The following is a 16,015-nucleotide window of genomic DNA, read 5'->3' on the forward strand; positions in this document are numbered from 1 at the left end:
CCTTTCCGCTGTTGTGAATAATGCCGCTATGGACGTCCGTGTGCACTATTGTTCAAGTCCCTGCATTTAGTTCTTTGCAGCATATGCCTAGTAGTGGAATTGTGGGTCGAATGGTGATTCTGGGTTTAGAATTTTCTGAGGAACTGCCCAACTGTTTTCCAGAGGCTGCACCCATTGTCAATTCCCACTAGCATTGCACGAGTGTTCCGGTTTCTCCACGTCCTCACTGTAGCTTGTTTTGTTTGCTTGTTGTAGCCTTCTAGTGTATGCGAAGTAATGGCTCACTGTGGTTTTGGCTTGCATTTCCCTGATGAGGAATGAAGTTGAGCATCTTTTCATGTGTGTTTGCATATCTCCTTTGGAGAAATGTCTATTCACGTCCTTGGCCCATTTTAAAAATTGAATTCTTTATATATTCTGGATACCCTTCCCTTATTAGGTATATAATTTGCACTTATTTTCTCCCATTCACTGTCTTGATAATGTCCTTTGATATACAAAAGTTTTAAATTTTGGTTTTAAATTTTGATAAAGTACAGTTTATCTGTTTTTCTCTTTTGGTGCCATACTTAAGAAACCATTGCCAAATTTAAGGTCCTGAAGATTTCCCCCTATGTTTTCTTCTAAGAATTTTATGGTTTTAGCACTTAAATTTAGGTCTTTGATCTATTTTGAATTAAGTTTTTCTAAATGGTGTGAGGTAGAGGTCCTTCTTCATTCTTTTGCATGGGAATATCCAGTTTTCCTAGCACTATCTATTGAGAAGATGCTCTGTCCCCATTGAATGGTGTTATGGAATCCACAGCAATTCTTTATTACTGTGCCAGTTTCACAAACTTTTAGTTTTCTAGTTCCACTTACTGTTTCCTTTTACTTTACCAAGGCAATGCAAGGCCAAATTAAATCAAGAGGCTTACCTAACCCTTCTTACAATGTTTTTTTTTTTTTTTAAATTTGTATCGATAAATCTCCACATACATTCCATACATGGTGTACAATCAGTGGCTCACAGTATCATCACATACTTGTGTGTTCATCACCATGGTCATTTTTTTCGAACATTTGTATCACTCCAGACAAAGAAATAAAAAAAAAGAAAAAAACTCATATACCATACCCCTTAGCCTCCCCCCTCATTGACCACTGGTATTTCCATCTATCCAATTTATTTTACCCCTTATCCCCCCTATTATTTATTTATTTTTATCCTTAATTTTTTACTCATCTGTGCATACCCTGGATAAAAGAAGCACCAGACACAAGGTTTTCACAATCACACAGTCACATTGTAAAATTTATATAATTGTATAACTGTCTTAAAAAATCAAGGCTACTGGAACACAGCTTAACAGTTCCATGTACTTTCCTCTAGCCACTCCAGTATACCATAAACTAAAAAGGGATATCCATATAATGTATAAGAATAACCTCCAGGATAATCTCTCTACTGTTTGATAGCTCTCAGTCACTGAAACTTTATCTCATTTCTTTCTTTCCCCTTTTGGTCAAAAAGGGTTTCTCAATCCCTTGGTGCTGAGTTCCAGCTCATTCTAGGAATTCTGTGCCACATTGCCAGGGAGATTTACACCCCTGGGTGTCATGTTCCACGTAGAGGGATGGCAGTGAGTTCACTTGCCAAGTTTGCTTAGAGAGTCCACATCTGAGCAACAAAAGTTCTCTGGGGGTGACTCTGAGGCCTAATTTTAAGAGGCTTAGCTTATTGCAGGAATAAGTTTCATAGGGGTGAACTCCAAGATTGAGGGCTAAGCATATTGATTTGGTTGTCCTCACTGCTTGCAAAAATATCAGGAATTCTCCAAATGGGGAGGTTGAATATTTCCTCCTTTCCCCAGTCCCCCAAGGGGACTTTGCAAATACTTCTTTATTCATTGCCCAAATTACTCTGGGATATATCAGGGCATCACTCTAACCTACACAAACCAACAAATCCCATGCCCTACTCAAAATTCCATGTAATTATGGTGTTCGAGTTAACTGACCATACAAGTTAAATTAGATAATGTGCTACCCAAAATATAAATTTTGCACCAAGTAAACACTCTTCCTTTGGTCTCACACAAAAAGTTGAAATTTTAAAATAAGGATGATATCACCCTTTACCCTATATTTTGATATACCTTAGTCCTACCCAGATCAGCTTCTTTCATATCTCTAGTCGAACTCTGATCACTTTTTCAACTTTTTAAGCAGTTTCTGTATGGGGTACTGCTGACTTTCATAGCTTCAGAGCTCTAATTCTGAGTCTTACATTTCACATAAATACCCGAAGTTTCTGGGAAAGACCAAGTTATATACAAAACAACTTAGTATTTCAGAATTTAGAAATAACAGTCACAACTCCTGAATATATGTGAGTGCTGTAAGAGCTTACAATCTAGTACTCTTTACAATAGGTCCCAACCTGATAACCCATGTTCTTGACTTCAGCTCCCTAAGTCTTTATATTACAATTAGCCCATATGATCAAGGCATGATAATGTCTTCTTGTTCCTGACATTTCATTCAACTTATAGTTCTTAAGTTTCATTCATCTAGTTGCATGCCTCACAACTTAATTCCTTCTTGCTGTGGCTCAGCAGTCCATTGTATGTATACACCATAGCTCCCCTTTTCATTCCTCAGTCACTGGATCCTTAAGCCACCTCCATCCATTGTGAGACCCAAACACTGCCACCATAAACACCAGTGTGCAAATGTCTATTCCTATCCCCACACTCTGTTCCTCCAAGTATATACTGAACAATGGGGTTTCAGGATCATATGGCCACCCCACCTCTAGCCTTCTGTGGAACCAACCACCACACTGCCCTCCAAGGGGCTGCACCTCTCAGTGTCACTACCAACAGTGAATAGGTACATCTCTTTCTCTGCATTTTCTCTAGCACTTGTTTTTCTCTGTTCATTTTTTTTAAACTTTTTAAATTGTATAATATAATATACATACAAAGCAAAGAAAGAAAAAAGCAATAGCTTTCAAAGCACTCTGCAACAAGTAGCTACAAGGACGGATCCCAGAATTTGTCATGGGCTACCATACCATCATCTTAGATTTTTCCTTCAAGCTGCTTCAGAACATTGGAGGCTAGAAGGATCACTTTTTCTTTTGTGAAAAATAGCATTTCTATGAAAAAGCAAAATATTTCAAAGCACAGCACAACAATTAGTTGTAGAGCAGATTACAGAGTTTGCTATGGGTTCATAATTTAAGGTTTTTTACTTCTAGCTGCTCTAAGAGTCCCCGTTCATTTAAAAAAATTTTTAAATTTATGATACATAACCATATACAACACAAACATTCTTATCATGTGATCATTCCATTCTTGTTATATAATCAATAACTCACACTATCATCACATAGTTGTATATTCATCATCGTGATCATTTCTTAGAACATCTGCACCAATTCAGAAAAAGCAATAAAGAGAAAACAGAAAAAAATGCACACATACCATACCCTTTACCCCTCCCCTTCACGGACCACCAGCATTTCAATCTACTAAATTTATTTTAACATTTGTTCCCCCTATTATTTATTTGTTTTTAATCCACGTTTTACTCATCCATTGATAAAAAAAAGGTAGACAAAAGGAGCATCAGACAAAAGGATCATCAGACACATGGCTCTCACCACCACACAGTCACACTGCGACAGCCACATCATTGTACAATTATCTTCAAGAAACATGGCCACTGGAGCACAGCTCCACATTTTCAGGCAGTTCCCTCCACCTTCTCCATCATACCTTAACTAAACAGGTGATATCTATTTAATGTGTAAGCATAACCTCTGGGATAACATCTCAACTCTGTTTGGAATCTCTCAGCCACTGACACTTTATTTTGTCTCATTTCGCTCTTCCCCCTTTTGGTCAAGAAGATTGTCTCAAACCCTTGATGCTGAGTTCTGGCTCAGTCTAGGATTTCTGTCCCGTGTTGCCAGAAAGGTCCACACCCCTGGGAGTCATGTCCCACGTAGAGAGGGGGAGGGCAGTGAGTTTGCTTGCTGTGTCGGCCGAGAGAGAGAGAGGCCACATCTGAGCAACAGAAGAGGTTCTCTTGGAACCCCAATTCTTTTTAAATGACATTTACTACTTTTAAACTTGTACTAGTTATTTACATTTATTTACAAGTCTTACCTTACTTTCTGGACTATTAGCTTTTTAATTAATTAATTAATATATAAAACCAATCAACATACACTATGAACATTCTTTTTGTTTCATCACATAGTTGTATATTCATCATCATGATCATTTATCATCATAGATAAAAGAAGCATCAGACACAAGGTTTTCACAATCACACATGGACTTTCAGCTTTTTGAGGACAGATGTTCTAATTCAACCCTGCATGTGTCAATATTGTGAGGTACAGTATCTTTATTCAATATACATTAAATATTATATATTGTTCTAGGCACCAGGTAAATGGTTAAAAAAATATGGTCTCTGCTTTCATAGGGTTTAGAATCTTGTGAAGTAACAAATATATGTTTAATAAAACTTTATTGAATGGATGAATCCCACATTTTTAACTCCTTTTTCATCGTCTCTTCTCAAACTCTGGTCCTACATTTCCTGTGTCCTTTTCTCTGATAATTCCACTGATTTCTCAAACTCAGTAGTTCAATTTGATTCATGTACTGTGGACATTTATGAATGAGAAGTTTGTTCCTGTGTTCAAAAAAAAACTCACAGTAAAGCACATTCTCTCCCCAAAATTTCCATTGATTTTAGCATTTCTATTATTGTTACTACTTATTTTCCTCTTACCAGGGGAAATCTTGGTATTCTCTTTTGTTTTCTTCCTTCATATCTCTTCATTCTTACACTTACCACTTTTGTTTAGATCTTTTCACCTGTTCCAGAGGCTGCAAATTAGTGGCCAGTGGACTGTATTTGGCTAGTAGAGATGTTTTGTTTGTATGTATAATATTTCTAAAAATCTGTTTTTCCATTTTCTCCTTAAAAATCAGAAAATCTAGCGAGCCTGAGTTCTCATTCCTGAAAGAATCGGCTGAAAGTTTACATGGGATATCTAGACTCTAAATCTATCACTCTTTTTTTCAGAGATAGCAAATAGAAAATTTATTGAATACACATGTGAGAAGACATGTGGGCACTTTTCACAAGAAGGGAAAGATGAAAAGAAAAGCAAATGGCAATGTGGGGCCACTAGCTTTTATAGATTAGCTTTACTCATTCCTTTTCCCCTTTCTTGTTCCAGGCTTTCTCTTTTATTCCCTTCTCTCCAGGGTGGTGCCCTGTGGTAGATAGTGCATTTGGGTGGGTAGGTAGGACCCATTCTTCACTGTAGATGACTCACTAGGTCAGGTCCTTTGGCTTCAGGTGGGTCAGCTGCTTCTGGGTGTTTCCCATAAGTCTACTACTCATTTTAATTAATGAATATTACAGTATAACCTTTCTGAGGTGTTCCTAAATTCTATAACAATAGAATAAGCACAATGGTAATCGCAGAATCTCATTATTACTCTCTTGGGAGAAATTTCTCTCAGGCCTCTATACCAAAACTGTGCTTCTCTTAAGCGACTTAAAAACAAATGTTATAGACCATGTTTTTCCCCTTTGCTTTAGTTACTAGGAACCACACAGCCCAATTTGTGGCACCCCTCTGGGCATGTATTCTTTCGGATAGTAACATATTCCTGGCTTTATTTTGTTTTCTAATTAATCTTTGTCTCGGTTTTCTCACCTAATCATTTTCTCCTAGAATATACGTTTTTCTAAGCACCCTCAATCTTTGGTGAAAAGGTGGGTTATTGATAAATAATAGATACCTATAAACTGCATTTCAAAAAATAGTCCTTAAAGCTGCTAACCCTTATTATTATCTTTGGTCTACCACCTCACAGAGAAACTCATGTACTTCAAGTCCATCAGAACAAATTCTCCAGTTTTCTACCCCACTTAGAAGCTTAAATGCTTCTTTAAAAGAACATATTATTTGTCTTTACAAAATATATTTTATTTTGTGGAATACAGATAAGCAAAAACAGAAAAGCTAAAAAAAAAACAAACAAAAAACTCCCACGTCTACACAGTGCACACTGCTTCTGTAACTCCCATTGTTCTCTTAACGTATTTTACATATCTTTTATTGGGCAGGCCCACACTGCTAATGGGACCAGGATAGAGAACTGAATGAAGCTGAGTAAATCAGATTCTGTCCCCTGGACTTTTGGAATAGGACTCAGTAACACTAGTCTCTCTTGAGGGCATGGTTTGGGAGGCCATGAGGAATTGATGATAACCTCCGAGGGCAGAGTATCAGAGAAAGTCAGTTTGTTGAGAGAAATAGGTAAGAAAACCAGCAAAGAAGCAGAGATAGAGACTACGCGGCTCTAGGGAGCGGGAAGAGTAGCTGCCCTTTTTTTTTTCTTTCTGTTTTTAAATATTTTAATTATAAACAATGAACAGACATACAAACATTCTTGATACACAAGCATTCTTCACATGGTTACAATCAATGGCTCACAATATCATCACATAGTTGTGTATTAATCACCATGATCATTTTTTGAACATATGCATCTCTCCAGCAAAAGAAAAAATAAAAAACTCATAAATTCCATACCCCTTACCACTTCCTTTCATTGACCACTAGTATTTCAATCTACTCAATTTATTTTAACATTTGTTGTACCTATTATTTTTTTATTCATATTTTTTACTCATTGTCCATACCATAGATAAAAGGAGTACCAAACACAAGGTTTTCACAATCACACAGTCACACGTGGAAGCTATATCATTATACAATCATCTTCAAGAAACATGGCTAGTGGAACACAGCTCTACAGTTTCAGGCATTTCCTTCCAGCCATTCTAATACACCATAAACTAACAAGGTGATATCTATTTAATGCATAAGAATAACCTCCAGGATAACCTCTCAACTCTCTTTGAACTCTCTAAGCCACTGACACTTTATTTTATCTCATTTCTCTCTTCCCCCTTTTGGTCAAGAAGGCTTTCTCAATCCCTTGACGCTGAGTCCCAGCTCATTCTAGGATTTCTGTTCCATGTTGCCCAGGGAGGTTTACACTCCTGGAAATCATAGGGAGGGGGAGGGCAGTGAGTTCGCTTGCTGTGTTGGCTGACAGAGAGAGAGAGGCCACATCTGAGCAACAAAAGGGGTTCTCTGGGGGTGACTCTTAGGCCTAATTTTAAGTAGGCTTAGCCTATTCTTTTCAGGGATAAGTTTCATGGGAACAAACCCCAAGACTGAGGGCTTAGCCTATTGATTTGGTTGTCCCCACTGCTTGCAAGAATATCAGGAATTCTCCAAATGGGGACGTTGAATTTTCCCCCTTGCTCCCCATTCCACCCAGGGGACTTTGCAAATACTTCTTAATTTACTGTTCAAATCACTGTTATCGGAGCTGCCCTGTTTTTTGTTGCTTTGATTCCCTTTTCCAGACCCTTAATGAGCTAGGCCTTGCTTCCTGCTCCTGATTCTGAGACAACCCTGTGCTGCTCCAACTAAAATTTACTTAAGTATGAGTGAATTTCCCTTATTTACAAACATGTTGTCCATGTCTAAGAAGCATGATTGGAATATATTTTAAACTATCCTTTGCTAGTTGATAATGCTGAAACGAATTCCACCCAGTTCAAATATATGGGCAGTTTTCATCATTTCTTTATTTTTTTTACAAGTTTTTTTTTAATTGTATAATATAACATATATACAAAACAAAGAAAGAAAAGAATTTTTCTTCTAAAATAATTTTCAAAGCACTCTTCAACAAGTGATTACAGAACAGATCCCAAAGTCTATCATGGGCTACCTTTCCATCATCTCAGATTTCTCCTTCTAGTTGCTCCAGAACACTGGCTAGAAGGAATAAATACATATTTTTAATCATCACAATCGTTTTCTTTTTTGTGAAAAATAACATATATACAAAAAAAGCAATAAATTTCAAAGCAGATTGCAACAATTAGTTGTAGAACAGATTTCAGAGTATGATATGGGTTACAATTCCACAATTTTAGGTTTTTACTTCTCAGCTATTCTAAGATACTGGGAACAAAAGGAAATATCAATATAATGATTCAGCAATCGTAACTCATTTGTTAAACCTATAACTCTACCAACACTTTTGATCTTTTTCTCATTCTTTAGGGGTATTTGGGCTATGGCCATTCTAGTTTTACATGTTGGAAGGGGCTGTCACTAATATGGGGTAGGGAGATGGAACTAGTTGTTGTTCTGGAAGGCTGGGGCCTCTGCATTTCAGAACTTATCTAGTCCAGAGACCCATCTGGAGGTTGTAGGTTTCTGGAAAGTTACCCTAATGCATGGAACTTTTGTAGAATCTTATATATTACCCTATGTGTTCTTTAGGATTGGCTGGAATGTTTTGCTTGGGGTTTGGCAAGTTATGATAGGTAGCAATGTCTAACTGAAGCTTGCATAACAGTGAATTCCAGAGTAGCCTCTTGACTCTATTTGAACTCTCTCAGCCACGGACACCTTATTTGTTATACTTCTTTTCCCCCTTTTGGTCAGGATGGCATTGCTGATCCCAAGGTGCCAGGGCCAGACTCATCCCTGGCAGTTTTTTCCCACACTGCCAGGGAGACTTTTACCCCTGGATGTCATGTCCCACGTAGGGGGGAGGGCAATATTTTCACTTGCAGAGCTGCGCTTAGAGTGAGACCACATCTGTATAACAAAAGAGGTCCTCGGTAGTAGCTCTTAGGCATACCTTTATAGGTAGGCTAAACTTCTCTGCTATATACATGAACTTCACAGGAGCAGCCCTCAAGATCAAGGTCTTGGCCTACTGATTTGGGTGTCTCTAATGTTTGACACAGTATCAGTGGTTTCCTTGGTGGTAAAGCTTAATAGTTACATATTTTTTCTCCCATTCCTCAAGGGATTTTGCCAATACTTTCTGATTATCTGCTTAATATACTCTGGGATGTATCCAGGCATTACATTAAGCTATACAGGATTAAAGGCCTCTTTCTTATTCTGGGCTCCCTGTGTATGAATTGTTTAAATGATCTATCCAGACAGTTTGAGTTAGATTATGTGCTACAGAAAATTTAGGTTCTGGACAAAATAGACCTTTCTTCCTTTGGTCTCAAAGAGTAGATGAGGTTCTAAAATATAGACAATGTGTTCCTTAAGCCTGTATTCTGAACATTTCTTTTTGAGAACATCCTGTAACCGATAAATCAGGATTTAAGGGATGATTTTGATTACTGAATCATTATATATTCTTTTTTGTTTTCTGGTATATTGGAGTAGAAGAAGGAAATTCTGGAAGTCTCTAAATCATAATCCAGCTGCCTTGATCTCTGATAATGACTGTATAGCTCTTATCTTCTGCCTCTAAAAACCTTGTGACTAACCTTCATTTATACCCAGTTATCCAGTTTTTCAACATTAGAGTCTTGTAATCACTAAAAATACTCCCTAATGTTGACTAATGAAGGGCCTTGGGTCCACCCAGCACTAACACACCCCAAGCCCAAGTTATCTTGATGACTGAGGATGCTTCAAATCAAAGTGGGGCCATCAGAGCTGTGCAGTAGCTTAGACTTTAACGAGTCACTTGTACCTCATTTCACCATTTTCTTTCATACATTCTGTGACTAAGCATATAATCAATCTGTGCATGCTCAATAATTAGATCACCTGTAATTACATCATTTGGGGCCACTGTGCTCATTATCCTAAACTCTGCCCATCTTTTTTCTAATAAAACTATCCGAATTACTGTAGGTCGGGGAAACAGATTTTGGGCTGCTAGGCCATCTGGTCTTCTACTATGTGTCTAGTAATAAAATCTTTCTTTGAAACCAGGGTGTCTCAGGAATTGGTTATTGAGTTCTTTGGGCAAAAGAATCCACAGCCTTTGTCTGATAACAATCCTTAACACCTACTTTCTGAGTCAGGTATACATTGTATGTATACATTGTAAGGATTTTGATACATAGGTCTAGAATCTATGCCAATCTAATAGGTATTTAATATGCTATTTTAATTCATTACTAATAAGGCTGAAGATTATCAATTTATTGACCATTTATAAATAGATATTTTGTTACACTTTTGTCAGTTTGTATACAGATATTTTGTTACACTTTTGTCCATTTGTAAGAGTTCTTTGAATAATCATCTTGACATCCTCCAATCTAAGCTAATTTATGTACTTAATCTACAGTTCCCATCTCTTCCTATTTGTTTAGGGACATTACACAATCAGTTACACTCTTTCTCTGTTGTCTTAGTATTATTTTTTTTGCACAGGCAGGCACCAGGAATCAAAGGTGGGTCTCCGGCTTGGCAGGTGAGAACTGTCTTGCTGAGCCACCGTGGCCTGCCCTCTCGGTTGTATTTTAACCTCCTCCTGACTACTGTTTTTTTCTCTTGTACATTAGGAATTCACTGCTTAAAAAAAACCACAAAAAAACCCCACAATTTTTTCTTTGACTTTCTTTTCATTTTTCATTCACTTTCATTCTGGCTACTGACCTTTCTGAATCTCTTTTCTTTTACAGCCAAATTTCTTGAAAGAATTGTCTTCACATGCTGTGTTCATTTCCCTCACTCTTCAACTCACTGCAAAGAGGTTTTCATTAAGGTCTCCAATGCCTTCTTGGTTGCTAAAGATTTTAACAACAGAATTATATATATATATAGTTTTATTATTATATGCAATTATATGTATATTATATGTAAAATATACAATATATATATATTTAAATGAAAAAGCAAAACAGTTTGCCTTAAATCAACTCAACATAGCAAGAAGATTTAAGCAGAGAAAAAAGTGATAAGAAATGCATGAAAATTTTAAATTGCTTCTGGGTAGCTGGATGACTGGTTTTATTTTCTTTTTAAAATTGTTTTAGTTTCTTTGGTTGCTTAAGCAAATACTATGAAATGGGTGGTGTTAGACAACATGAATTTATTCGCTCATGGTTTTAGGGCTGAGAAAATGTCCAAATCAAGGCATCAACAAGGTAATGCTTTCTCCCCAATACGGTGGCATTCTGGAACTGGCTGCTGGCTGTCCCTTGGTCTTAGCTTGTCACATGACAAAGCACATGGCCTCTCTCCCCAGTTTCCTTGATTTCAGCTTCTCTCTGTCTCTCTCTCGTCTGAATTCATTCTGCTTTTAAAGGACTCCAGTAATAGGATTAAAAACCCATCCTGATTTGTCTGGGTCACACAATCCTTAATCGAAATAACCTCATCAAAACTTCCTACCTACTGTGGTACACACAGATACAGATTTAATTTTAGAACATGTTTTTCTGGAGGTATATTCAACTACAAACCACTACAAAATTTTTTCCACTATTTCAAAAACAAAAAATTTTTTCCACTATTTCAAAAACAAAATTTTTTCCACTATTTCAAAAACAAAAATATGCTCCTCAGAACATATTAGTGTAAATTAGAAATTCTCAACTCACATTTTCTAAAAGGAAGCAGGACACTGGAAAAGGACACGGAGAAGTTAACAATGAGGAGCCCCTGGGCCACTCTTCATTTTACCGCAAGGTTCAAGGCACAGCAAGGGGCGCGATAGGACAATCTCCTCGCAGGAGGGCTCTGACGCCCCTATTTCTCTCACTCAAACGACCGCTGAGTTTCTCGATCTCTGCGGCTAACGGCTCCAGTTGCCCTGGTAACAGCCAGCTACTACCCCCCGCCTCCGTAACTCTTCCCAGAATGCCGCGCGCCTTTCCCCGTTCGCTTCCGGGAAGGAGGGCGTGGCAGTGGGTTCTCCCACCTGTGATATTGAGCAGACTGTGGCTTCTTCCTAGGGAGACTGTTTTATTCCTTTCCAACGTTCATTTTAGCTGGAAAGTAAAGAAAAGACTAACTTCACTTCAGTTTTATTGGCCCTCAATAAATTTATTAAAAAGCTGAAAGCTGATAAACACTTTAAAATTATATACCACTTTTCTGAGATATATTTAATTAAAAATAGCTTTTCTATACATTTTAAAATAGAAAGTGAAGGCAAACAAAAAATAAAAACCCCAAGCCCCATTTCCCCAGAGTGAACAACACTGCACAATCTTACAGATGCTTTACTATAAATAGTTTCAAAATGGAATCACACTGTACCTGTTTTTTTTTGTAATTTAGAAACTGTTTGAATGACCAACAAGAAGTACAATGAGATGCCATGCAGCTAGGATGAAGTCTTTTTAAAGATGAAATGTTCATAAAAATTTTAAGTTACAAAGCAGCAGAACGATGTGATAACACTTCGTATTTCGAAAATATTTCAAAAAATCCTAGCATCTCACCGACCTATTGGGTACCTTTGAATCATACGCACTGTTCACAATCCTCAAGGCCTCGCGAGCCTATATTTAGATGTTTTGTACACTAAACTATATGCTCTTCAACCTCAGCATCTGTTTCCCCTACCACCATACCTGGTTTATCATGTCTTGTCTATCATAGTAGGTGCTGAATAAATGTGTGAACTGAGTAACTTAGTGGTTAAAAAGAGAAAAGCAAGTTAGTTAAAACTTGGCAGGTTATGTTTCAAAACTTTCTGAAAAACACTGCTTTCAAATGAACTGGGGCGTCCTCTACTAGTGAATCAAAGGGATGGCAGGGATCAAAGACTGGCCAGTGGGGAAAGCAGGGAGGGGAGATGCTAGGATTTTTTGAAATATTTTCGAAATACGAAGTGTTATCACACTTCGTTGGCGGAGACCTTCAACGCGAAAGGGAGACTTAGTAGCTAGTGCTGGTCAGGAGATGAGGAAGAAGTAAGGTCCAAGGAAGCAGGACACCCTTAGCTGTTCAGCAGGCAGTATGAGTCTGCGGACAGAGGTTTGTGGGGACCCGCCACGGCGCGAAGAGGCTGAAGAGAAGTTCACAATAGCTAAAGCTCCGCAGAAGAGGGCAGCCACTCACTCCAGCTACTTCTGCTCGCCCCGGGCCCAGCGCCCCGGCCCAGCCTAGCGTCGTTTTTCACAGGAGAGTTACCCACGGCGTCCGGCCCTCGCCCACTGCGGGACTCAGCATCTCTCGCCCCGCCCAGCACATCGTGTCCGGTTCAACGGCTGGTCCCGCCCGCCTCCCTCGCCCCGCCCACTGCCCCGCCCAACACCAAATGCCCCGCCCCCGCCCTGGAGCCACTCGAAGCCCCTTGCCCCGCCCACCGTCCCGGGTCTTTCTCAGACTGCGGTTCCGTTCTGCGCGCGGGTGTTAGATCCTGTGGGCTGCGGAAGCTTCGCGGCCGGGCCCCGGGCGGTCGAGTTGGCGGGAGAGAGGTAACCTTCCCCGGTGTCGCCCGGGGCCGTCCCTGACGAGAAGACTTAGTGGAGTGGTCAGCGGGCGGCATGGCGGGAGCACCGGAGCAGGGCGGACCGGGCCCGGCGGCGGGGGAGCAGCTGCAGCAACAACACGGCGTGTGCCAGGTCTTCTCCGAGCTGGTGGCCCAGGGGAAGTCCCAGCAACGGTTCTTCTCCAGCTTTTTCACCAACCACCAGAAGTGCCAGATCATGCTTCTGAAGACGCTGGAGACAAGTAGGAGCCACGATCTAGATGGAGGCTGGGGGTCAGCGGGGCGGTGTCGGGGACCCGGAAGGCGAGGATTGGGGCTGGGCCCCACCCGGCCAAGAGGCTCGGGATTCTGCCCCGGATGCGGCATTGGACCGGCTCCAGCACCTCAGCGCTGAGTTTAGGCAGGTTCGTCCTCACGGACGCGATGGTGGGGCCTTGGACCTTGTTGTGTCCGTTCGAGATGGCTCTGAGGGGAGGAATTGGTGCCAGGATCTTGTGTGCCCTTTTCGGTTACACTCACTGGTCTGACAGATCCTCTAATGTCTCATGTAAGTTATTGAGCAACTCGGGGACCTTAGGGTCAGAGTGAGGCAGAATTTTAGGAAGGCACGTTGATTAAGGCGTACCATCTGCAGGCAATGCAAAAACAACAGTTTTGCAAATATACGTTTCATTGGGAAAAGACCACACATGCATGGATGTGCTTCAGAATGTTCATATCCCTGAAACAGACTGCGAAATCATGTTTAGGTGCCTAAGGACATTTTTCTGGTGATAGAGTTCATAGCTTCATCATATTCTCAAAAGGGCCATGACCCACGAAGGGTTAAGAACCAGTGTTGTGGGTTATACAGGGAAACAGCTACCCCTTGACCAATTTCTTCCAAATCCCAGGCCATTGTGCTAAAGATTTCTTAACTCCTTTACACTGACACAGACTTCCTTAAGCAAGGTTACCATTTAATAGATGACCAGTTACACAGTTCGAATAGCAACCACTCAAAGATTTTCCAACCCTTTTGCAATTACCTACCAATAGTGTATAAAGAATCAAGAGAGGTGGGAGGAGGAAGGAGAGCCTGGGGTGAAAGGAGTGGGAATGAGGACATTGAATTTACTTAACAAATATGGATAGATCTCCTGGGTTCCATTGGGGATTGGGGGTGGGAGAATACAAACATGAGTAAGGACCCTGCCTTCAAAGTGTTTCAGAGTGGAATACAGAGGGAAGAATATGGGCTGTCAAGTTAGATATGGATTCAAATTCTGCTCCCACTTCTTATGAGGTGTGGAAGACCTCTCGAATCCTTTCTCTCCTTATCTGCAAAATGAAGGGGATGGGAGGATAAAATGCCTGCTTTTTAGGGTTGTTGTGAGAAATAGATTTTATGGATGTCAAGTGCCAGCATGGCAGGAGGTGAATAAAGGGTATCTGTTTTTACAGTGGTAGAGCCACAGAGTGGGGAAAGGGTTAAGACATTGGGAGGGTGGGGTGCTGCACATGAACCCCAGTAGGAGTCAGTTGGCCTCAACCTTTCAAGGGATGGCTGCTGGGAGGACCTGGTGGTGGTATTACAGGGTCAACCTGGAGCTTTAAAATCTTATCCCTCAGGCAGGGAATGGTGGAAGAAACTAGATCTCAGGGGGGCCTTTATCTTCAAAGCAAATCCATTTAAAACGCTGCAGGTCCTTTTTGAAGTACCAAACCACTGTGCCCCCTGCCTTTTTTTTTAGTAAGGGGACACCAGACTTTTTTTTTGTATGCTGTATGGCAGGGTCACATTTCATTATTTTTCCATGTGAGTTTCTGTTATTGCAGCACCATTTGTTGAATTTTTATTTGTTTTTTTTTGGGGGGAAGTGCATGGACCAGGAATTGAACCCAGATCTCCGGCATGACAGGCGAGAATTCTACCACTGAATTACCCTTGCACCCCTGACAACAGACTTTTGAACCCACTTCAACTTTGTAAAATTCTTAGTTACTTGAATAATAATGCACTTAATATGATGCCCCACACCTGATATGACTTCAGTTAATACTACTTATTATTAAAAATAATTATTCTATTGTTAACACTTTAAGAGAAGGCAGGTTAGTAAAACAATATTCTAAATAGCCTATGCCTAACCTTTTCATCTAGCATTAGTTTTCTTTTGCTCACCTGCTTTTGTTTTCAACATTTTAAACCTTGGTTTCTTTTCTTTTTCTATTTTTTTTTTTTTTTGGTTATGCCATGTATTTTGCTATGATTTATACTCTCAGACAAAATGTCCACATTGAAAAGTTGATATTAGAAGCATTTGGGTTCATTATACTTTACTGTAACATCACAGATGCATAAACTCCCAGAAGTGGGGGCCCTTAGGAGTCATCTAAGTCTCTCCACCCCCACACAGGGAAACTTGTACCATCGCTGACCAGGTTGAATAGAGAACTCCGCTGGAACAGGTTGCCTGCTCTTTGAGGCTTTTTTTTTTTTTAAACTTTTTTCATTGTATAATAAAACGTATATACAAAGCAAAGAAAGAAAAAAGCAATATTTTCAAAGCATTCTTCAACAAATAGTTATAGGACAGATCCTAGAGTTTATCGTGGGCTACCATACCATCATCTCAGATTTTTCCTTCTAAGTGCTGTAGAACACAGGCTAGAAGGAATAAATATTTCTTTTTTGTCATCACAATGGACTT

At 39.7% G+C, this 16,015-nt stretch overlaps 1 protein-coding gene and 1 long non-coding RNA gene across 3 annotated transcripts in view; one reads left to right on the forward strand and one right to left on the reverse strand.

The window, feature by feature from the left end:
- Window positions 1-4,243: 4,243 nt before the first annotated feature.
- LOC143642618 (uncharacterized) lies at window positions 4,244-11,719 on the reverse strand. Its single transcript, XR_013155758.1, has 3 exons — window positions 11,482-11,719; window positions 10,535-10,665; window positions 4,244-7,879 (listed from the first exon to the last, which is right to left on the reverse strand). It is a non-coding gene; the product is annotated as an uncharacterized LOC143642618 (long non-coding RNA).
- Window positions 11,720-13,200: 1,481 nt separating this feature from the next.
- Window positions 13,201-16,015, forward strand: part of ATP23 (ATP23 metallopeptidase and ATP synthase assembly factor homolog) — a 29,301-nt gene continuing 26,486 nt past the window's right edge. The window contains exon 1 of one of the 2 annotated variants that reach the window (XM_077111240.1): window positions 13,201-13,564. In XM_077111240.1, the coding sequence (XP_076967355.1) occupies window positions 13,378-13,564 (187 nt within the window). In that variant the 5' untranslated portion in view covers window positions 13,201-13,377. The remainder of the gene's footprint in view (window positions 13,565-16,015) is intronic. The other variant, XM_077111241.1, reaches the window with a different exon arrangement.

The sequence above is a fragment of the Tamandua tetradactyla genome, chromosome 7, assembly GCF_023851605.1.
Source record: "Tamandua tetradactyla isolate mTamTet1 chromosome 7, mTamTet1.pri, whole genome shotgun sequence".
Taxonomy (NCBI): domain Eukaryota; kingdom Metazoa; phylum Chordata; class Mammalia; order Pilosa; family Myrmecophagidae; genus Tamandua; species Tamandua tetradactyla.